Source organism: Echiichthys vipera, assembly GCF_963691815.1.
Source record: "Echiichthys vipera genome assembly, chromosome: X".
NCBI lineage: Eukaryota > Metazoa > Chordata > Actinopteri > Perciformes > Trachinidae > Echiichthys > Echiichthys vipera.
The window spans coordinates 39,546,382-39,555,593 of record NC_139825.1 but is presented as its reverse complement, the minus strand read 5'-3'; the positions used below and the strand labels follow the sequence as shown (position 1 = coordinate 39,555,593).

The 9,212-nt window shown below is 40.3% G+C and overlaps 1 protein-coding gene across 1 annotated transcript; it reads left to right on the top strand.

Annotated features, from left to right (window-relative positions):
• Positions 1-1,959: 1,959 nt before the first annotated feature.
• On the top strand, positions 1,960-5,824 carry gata1a (GATA binding protein 1a; the record flags this gene model as incomplete). Its single annotated transcript, XM_083939698.1, has 6 exons — positions 1,960-2,057; positions 3,539-3,773; positions 3,868-4,374; positions 4,808-4,953; positions 5,292-5,417; positions 5,537-5,824. The coding sequence occupies exons 2-6, from the start codon at positions 3,560-3,562 to the stop codon at positions 5,822-5,824; spliced, it is 1,281 nt and encodes a 426-aa protein (XP_083795824.1). The 5' UTR covers positions 1,960-2,057; positions 3,539-3,559.
• Between the last annotated feature and the right edge of the window lie 3,388 nt (positions 5,825-9,212).

Here is a 9,212-nt window from a genome sequence, read left to right as displayed (position 1 = left end):
ATATTATTAAATGTCTGTACTGTCACCAGCAGCCTCCTTGCAATCATGCAGTAAATAAATCAGAAAGATTAATAATATAAATTCTCACTTTCGGCAGTTTATGTCCTCCTAACTATGAATACATTGAAATTGCTCAGAAATGCGGTGAAGCACAAGGATGAAGCCATGAAAGATAACAATTGAGTTTTTTAGTCGTCTATTTAAACCATTTCATGTCAAAAAATCAAACAAAATGTCTTGTTTTTATGAAAGTATTGAAAAAAAAGGAGCCTACAAACAAGTCGATGCAGTCAGTTATTATTGGGGTTAGGGTTAGGAATACTTATTTATAGATTTATAAAAATGTAATTGCATGAATGTAACATGTTCCCAAATCCTCCAGATGCCTTTGTGAAGAGGAGATTTCGGTACTTCGCTGTTTGGCTTTTCACCCTTGGATAACTTAGGTTGACCTAAGGCCAGGATTATACAATTTACACTGTGCCTCTTCTAGCCCTGGGTTAAATGTCTGTTTACTACATAACTCATGTTAACATTCTAGATATGTATTTTTAACTTAACCCCGTTTCCCACTGGCAATTTTTATCTTAATATTAAGAGGATATTCAGGGGAAAACCCCACAAACACTGCTCCAGAGCAGGGCCAGAAGGCTTTAATTAAAATGAGGGTAAGCCCACTTTGAAATGTTCTAGGATTGTAGTGTGAACACTTTCTTAGCTCCCTTGACTTTGGGCTAAGTGCAGTGTGAAAAGCTCTTATGTTTTCCAGATATCCAACTGATCCAAAACTCCATGGAGTCGTGTGGAGCCTGTGACCTTGCTGACCTTTAGTGTAGTCCACAGTTTGTTCCTTTTTGTGCAGCAGGACACGTTAATTCCCGTAGCTGTAGAACGAGTGAAAAGTTAAGGGAAATAAGTGTCTCAATTCTCAATGTTGTGCCACAGCTCCCACGGCCTGTGTATTGATTTGCATCTGGCCTAACTGATGCAGTTAATTTCCCAACTATCCCTTATGAGGATATCACTTCAATTTAACTGCTGCAGGTTTGGCAGAAAAAAAAGGTCCAGTGTTACAAATGTTAAAAAAAAAACAGTCAATTCTTCCTAACTGTTTTCTCCCCTGATTTCCCTGAAAACTGTAAATGAACAAAGACAGAGGAAAGTTGAGCGCCTGCTTTGACTATCAAATGACTGGGACAGTGTCGCGCTTGTGCGCAGCCAGGCTGTGTCCAGACCATATCTCTCCTCCATGATTGCAGCTCCTCTCCCAATTTGCATTACTGTGTTCCACTCTTAAGCTTTAGTGGACCACAAAGAAATTGCATCTTTGCATTTTATATTTGCTTTGTTCAAATGTCTCCTTTCCATGTGGGCTCGGACAGTCTTATCAGGGGCTGTATGCACATTTCATCAACAGACAAAAAGCACCCATCCTGCATGCTCACTGCTCTGCCTGGACAAGCTGCATGATGTCCTTTATATTACATATATCTGTGCAAACAACAAATAATGTGCACTGAAAAAAAAAAAACTCTTTCGCTCTCTCTTTGTGTTTTCTAACTATCAGCTAATTGCTTGATTATGGCCATAGTTTTGGTGCTGATATGCTTTGTATATGTAATGCTTTCTCACTGGAAATCATTCGAGATACAAACATGTTATCAGTACTAAACTACCAGCACATACAGCCATAAAGGAAGAGCAGAGGAACCAAGATTTAAAGCACCTTCAACTCTCTGCTTGCTTCACATGCCAAACACAAACATTATTTGTGGATAAACAGACATAATTTTAAAATGAGAGTTATGAATATGGTACATCTGCTCTCATACGCGTTTATTCTCTCTGGACCAAAGAGGTGTGTCTTTCAAAAAGTTATCCCCAACCCCTCCCACGGACTGTCTCTTAGCCCTAAACTTCGCGGGTGGTTGGAGAAGTTCTTGTAGCCATCAGCCTATGGTGAGGTAGACAGACGAGCTGTGCCCGCTTCCACCTGGCTCCATACATTTAACCCTGAGTCCTGCTGCTCACCGCACTCATCTGTGACATCCACTCAGGTAGGTGACCCCTCGGCTCTTTGTCTCCTGATGAACTCATTCTTCAGTAGACACCAGAAAATAATCCATCGGATTTAGTAGATATATCTGTTTTATGAACGCATGATTATGCATTTAAAACTTTGACTGGTGAGGATTGCCTGATTGACTTTGGGATGACTGTGTTTCCTGCTCAAGGACACAGACAGCTTCTCTTTTCTAGATATTTTAAAAATCATTTGATTATTATTATTATTTATCATGTCATTAGATTATGGTCTATAATACATTACCATTACCGTCTGTGTAGCTTGAATTTAGTGAATTTAAGGTGACCTGAGGTTCAATGAATGTATATCCAATTAAATATCTCTTATGTTTTGAATTAATATGAATAAATCATATTATTCATAAATAATTTATTTATAAAGGATCATAAATAAATACTAAATACCTCCCCATTCATCTTTCAATTAAGATAATAATTAAACATCAAGATCATTAACTTTGTTCTTGTGTTAAACTTATATCCAAAAAGCAGTTTTGTTTAAAATAATTAAATCTAATGTGAGTGCTGCCGCTGGTTTTCATTTCTGGATTTCTCATCTGAAGGACTCTCCACAACACGCCGTCTGTCTCGCTCTGCTGTGCTCATATATTTCTAGTCTAACAGATTTCTATTAATCAGATGAGATTAGGGTCACTGGACATATTTGGCATTGTAATAATGATGTCTATCAGATTTTCTCAGACTTTATCAGACACTATCAGCTCTCTTCTCTTTCCTCTTCTCTTTCCTCTAAAGATATGGAGCAACAGTGACCTTGCCACCCTCATAATATTGCCTTGATATTCTGCACTTTCGTTATTTATTCTGTTTCTTCAGTTTTTTAAAGCATTCATTTTTGATATTTTAAGCAAATTAGCATTTCATCTCAATGGCTAAAATTCTATCATAAGTTTATTTTGAGTTATTAAACTATTACTAAATTATAACATCCTCCACAAATTGAGTCTTTAAATTTGAATCTTCTCAGCGGTGTGACAGAGGTTGCTGCTGATACTCTCACTTAGAAAAACAACTCTTTTTTTGCTTCAGTGTTGTGCTTTGTCCACCCTGTATAGACTGTCCCCGAGGACATATCTTTTGCATTCTTCTAACTGGCACACCTACATTAGAGAGGCCACCGGGTAACTGCTTGGTCACTGGCTGAATCACCATATTTATAGAGCCAGTTATTTTTAGTTTTTACTTTCAGCCACAGTCAAATGAGGATCCTAGAAAAGGAAGTTTGAAGAAGCCTGCTGTCGAGAGATCGTGCCAATGATTACTTCAAGTTACATTTGGTTGTTATGAAGTGAAGCGTGTGGTGATAATGTTTTCAATCAAAGTCAATCAGTTAATTGTGACATACACTCCCACTCAAACTACCAAATCTGGTTTCATCTTTCTAGCTTTTGAAAAGTAGATTTCTCACATCCCTGATATGGTGGTGCTATAGGTTGAGGCTTTATCTGTCAACATGGAGGATTCATCAGAGCAGTCCCACTGGGTGTCTCCAGCTCTGCTCAGCTCAGATCCCTTGGCTGGTTTCTCCTCTGAGCCGGGCCTTCTGCCTCCAGGAGAAGAGGGAGAGGCCTTCTTCTCCAGCCAGGACGCAGACTACAACAGCCTGCCCTCCTTCTTCTCCACCCCGAGCCACAGCCGAGCACCACCCACCTACAGACACAGCTCGGGTCAGTGCTCCCACCAACTGTCATCTATCAAATACGTCTTCTCATCCGCCCTTCAAACCATGACTTAAATCAATTCTGTCCCGCTTTCCAACAGTTCGACAGGTGTTCTCTTCCCCGAGCCTCCTCAGCAACCTCCAGCTGCTGGATGGGCCGAGCAGCCACTCCCTGAGCTCGCCCTACAACCCCACGGCCACCACCTGGAGCAGCAGCCCCCTCACCAAGAACCCGCTGCAATCACACACCCCGACCTCCCTCTACAGCCCCTGCGTCACCTCCTCCTTCACCACCTCCAGGGACGGATACTTGTCTCCAGGCAGAGAGGGCAGGGAGAGCCCCCGGCTTCAAGAGGCCCTGAAGGCCGAGCGTCTGAGCCCGCTGGGGCTGTCGGGGGCCAGCAGCAGTTTCCTGAATCTGACTCCTGCTGCTGGGAGTGTGTATACTCCGTCGTCCCACTCCCACCCCCACATGCTGAGCCCCTACAGCTCGTACATGACAGGACCACAAGAGTACAACTCTGCTGCACTCTACTCCAGCCCTGGAGCATGGATCAGCCCCTCATTCTCCCCTAAACTCCGCAATAAGATGAGGATTACCACTCCAGGTGAGAACACATTGAGATTAGATCAGTCAAAATGAATATGTTTAACACTGATACATCGTTCTCAACCATGGAAACAACTATCCAAAGTCCTTTTTAGTGGCTGTTCTGACCCTCCTCAGCAGATGGAGGTAGTGGTAGCCTAGTAGATAATAACACAAGACTTGTGAAGGCCTTGCAAGATGGTTAAGGCTCAAATGGTTAAAGTTAGGCGTTGACCTCGAATGGTGCAGGTTAGGATAGGTTGACTCAATTTTTAAGCCAACACGTACAAGAAATCCTTAAAAAAGTAGGAATTTAAACATCTAAAGTGACAAATATTGCCAGATCAATTTCAAGGAGAATATATCTCTTAAATTCACATGAATCATTTTGTGAAAATCGCTTAATATACAACATTATGCAGTAATAATTGTGTACTTTTTATTTTGAACAGAGGCCAGAGAGTGTGTGAACTGTGGAGCCACAGCTACCCCTCTGTGGCGTCGGGATGGTACAGGCCACTACCTGTGTAACGCCTGTGGACTGTACCACAAGATGAACGGCCAAAACAGACCACTAATCCGACCCAAGAAGAGACTGGTATGGCCCGCTGAGATGCACACCAACACACTTTTCTAGTTTCAACTACACAGACACACTATTTGGTTTGTGAAATATTCATACTAAATCAATACTAAATCATTGCCAAACTGTTCATATATTAAGAATCCCAAACTTAAAAATGCAAAAAAAGTCATACATTTTACAGAAGACTCTTGAAAAGAGTTTTTTAATGTAATATTTTGTTATTGAAGTTCATTTGTGCTATTATTATATGTCTTCAGTGTCTGTATATTTGAAAGGTTTGTCATAAAGACTGAGAAAAAAAATGGCTGAAGCCGTTTAAAAACCCTCATGATTTATTTTCTTTGTTTCAGATTGTCAGCAAGCGTGCAGGCACGCTGTGTGCCAACTGTCACACAAGCATAACTACTCTTTGGAGACGAAACGCCAACGGAGAGCCTGTGTGTAACGCCTGTGGACTCTACTTTAAACTGCACAATGTGAGTTGGTCATCTGGATAAAACTCTTAGATATCCTTTTTAAAAAATCAGTGAACGGCTGCACGACATTTGACCCCAAAATCTGCTTTTAAATTAAAACGATTTTGTTCTTCTCCCAGGTCAACCGGCCCCTTTCCATGAAGAAAGAAGGCATTCAAACACGCAACAGAAAAGTGTCCAGCAAGAACAAGAAGAGCAAGAAGGCGGCCATGTTTGAGTCGTACTCAGATGTGACTCAGCCCCCCTCCATGGAAGACAACTGCGGGCCATTCTCCCTCGGCGGTGGGACTCTCCTCACCTACGGCCACACTCCGCATCTCATCCCAGCACCATCCTCCCTGCATCCCTCCACCTCCTTACAATACACACACCACCTCAACACTGGCATGATGCCCACAATGGTGTGAAATGACAAAACAGGCCCCTAAAAGCTGTAAATACTCAGGAATCAGTACGCTTAATTGCCAGTTATTGTGTGTGAATTTGTACATTTGTGTTCCTACATTGGATAGCTATTGTTTTCTGTTTATTTTCACTGTATTTTAGTAGATAGATCAAGTATGTATGAAGTCAGATAAAATCACTTTACCGAGGTCGCTGCACGCTGCACGCACTGATAAGGGAATTGTTTCAGCTGTAAATACATAATATAGAAAAGTAACACACACCAAGGGCTGTAGTGAGGTGCTGATCACTTGAGTGTGCAACACTCTTTTCCTATTGTCAGCTGTAAATTAAAAAAATGAATTGGATTTAACAGAGACAGACTTAATCCCAGTCCCCAGCTCCACCTTTCTGCATGTCGAAGTATCCTTGAGTGAGACCCGGTTTAATGTGGCCCACTGCTTCTAACGCTTAGGATGGATGGTCAAATTTCACTATGTTGTGATGTGTACAATTGTAATTGGCAATACACAATAAAGTTTAATGTGAAATCAAATTTTGTTTTTGTGCTACAATATATATATATAAAAATATATACAGTATATATTGGCAAAATGAGTGAAACTACATTGAAACTCTACGGAGAGTTATGAAGGCTTTTGTTTTTGATGTAATTTGAATTCCCTTCCGTTCATCCTGTGTGTGGTTATTGTACTCCTCTGGTCAGGTGTATAACAGTCTCTTTGTACAGGCAGTGCTCATGGACATGGTAATTGTACGTAGCAGGTATGCAAATTCCCCATTCTGCAGAAGTGCAACACTTACGCCTGGGTTTCATATTTAGACAAGCAACTGGGCTTTAGGTCTAACCACACACACACACACACACACACACACACACGCACACACACACACACACACACACACACACACACACACACACACACACACACACACACACACACACACACACATACACGGTCACGTTACTCAATCCTGTTTTATGCTCATAAGGGGAACTTTTCATGTGTAAAATTTTCACTCTCATGCTTGAAGCAAATGTCAGAGGCTACAGAGAAGTTGCTGAGTAATGATAAGTTACAATATGGTTCATGACATCACAGGTTCACTGTACTTGCAGCTTTTTTGTTCCTTATGAGGCCAAAGACAAAAAGCTGAAGACGCAACCTTGTACTTAAGTAGCAATATCACCACCAAATAAAAACACTCACGTCCTGCGTTCAAATCTAAGTGAAAGTATAAAAAGTATAACCTTCACAAAATACTTAAAATATCTGATATAAAAGTGTTTTTTATGGAGCAGGGGCCAACAGAGTTAAAGAAAGAGTAATTCAATTAATTAGAAAGTACAATGTCTATATTGTAGAAATGTATAATGGAAAAATAATGTAAACATACACACACACATCTTTACAGTATAGATATTGCACCTTTTTGCAGCACACACACGCACCGTAAAAAGTACAGAGCAGAAGTTTAAAACAGCATTCAGCTGAAGTTCAGTACTCCAGTAGATGTAATTACTTACCTTCCACCACAATACTCAAACTGAGCTTTTCATAATATGCCATTGTATATACGTTATTATCAATAATGTTCTACAGTGATTTATATTCAGGTAATCCCACTCAATGAACCAGATAACTGTTTCATACTTGTGTCCATGTTTTAGTGACTGATTAGATTAGACGAGTCAGGAGACGCTCTTTGATAGACTTTTACTGCAAAAGACAACTAAAAATCCTTGAACACGAAGAAACTAGTTTAATTTGTTTTCATTTTACACTAAATACTATTTCCTCAGTCATGGCACTGTATTTAAAATGGGCAGCAGTGCAGAGGTATGTATGTATGTGCAGAGTATTTTGTTATGCTGAGCAGCAGGGCTGGGGTTGCCGCTCAGGACTGGAAGATGACTGATAGGTTATCACTGAGGCCACAGACGCCAAAACCATCCACCTGCTGCTGGCCCGCCACTCTCACACTCCCTGTCAGTTAGTCAGTGAGGGGCACCATGTACTCTTTAGGGATTAGGACATGACGACAGAAAGAGTTCAAATACATAAATCATCGGTGTCATCTGAAGGCACAAAAATGACTGCACCGATAGATAAACTCCTGTATATACAGTATATATACTATACTGTATATATCATTAAGGAAGACAAACATGATACAATTGAACAAAATACAGATTAACTCCATTTTTTGTTGTTCGAAACCAAAGTGTTATGTTTAGATCAAATGAGTCAGATTTCATAATCTGTGGGAACACACAAAACGCTTCACCTGAGACAAATGTGTCAAATCACACACACATCGCTGATTAGTGCATGCTTCACTGCAGACTTCAAGGAGAAATAAGACTTTCATTTATGCATGACCCTGTCAACATCTGCGTGTGACACTTCATGACTCACACAAACACACACACACACACACACACACACACACACACACCATCACTCTTGTTGCGATGATAAATCAACTCTCAGGCAGCAATATTGATTATAAGCACATAAAACACCTGAGTAGGACACAACTATTAAATAGGCGATATATATTCTTCATAGTGCGGCTTAATTTTATCAGCTGTCAACCAATGTTATTATTAACTCCCTGGATTCCCTCAGGACCCTGATGATGGGAATTAAATGTATTGATGTCCTGTGACATGAGCTGGTGAGATGAGGGATTTATATTTGAATCTATTTACATTATTTATTCAAAGATCACACTTAAGTACAGTATAGAAATATAGATCAGAATTAGTAAAACTTTTGCAAATAATTAAGAGTAAAAAAAAAAAAAAGACAGAAAGATGAAATGTTAAATATTAACTGTCTCTATCGGGTGTTTATCTGCTGCGGACGCCAGCTCTGCTCTGGGGAAATGGTAACAAATGACGGGGATAGATTAGCAACCACAGGCCTGCTCATATTCACTCACATGGCCATCCGTTAGTGTGTGTGTGTGTGTGTGTGTGTGTGTGTGTGTCTCTCTCACTTTTGCTCCTGCAGTGTTTGTCTCTTCCTCCTTTCAGCCTGTTTTATCCTTCCGAGCTGGAAAATATCCTTAGTTAGTGAAAACCAGAGGGGGATGAAGTACTCATATCTCTATGCATTAATGTGTAGGCATCAATATGTTGCAGCTGGTTAGGTGGAGTAAGCACTATACTATACACTATATACTATACTGCCACGTAGATGAATCCAGAATAAAACTCCATCATTTATTAGTTGATTAGTTAGTATTAATGATCTCCACACTGAAAAGTAGTCGACAGTAACTAATGTTGTCAAATACATGTAGTGGAGTAACAAGTACAATATTTCCTCTGAGATGATGTGGAGTAGAAGTATAAAGTAACATAAACTATAAAGTTCATGT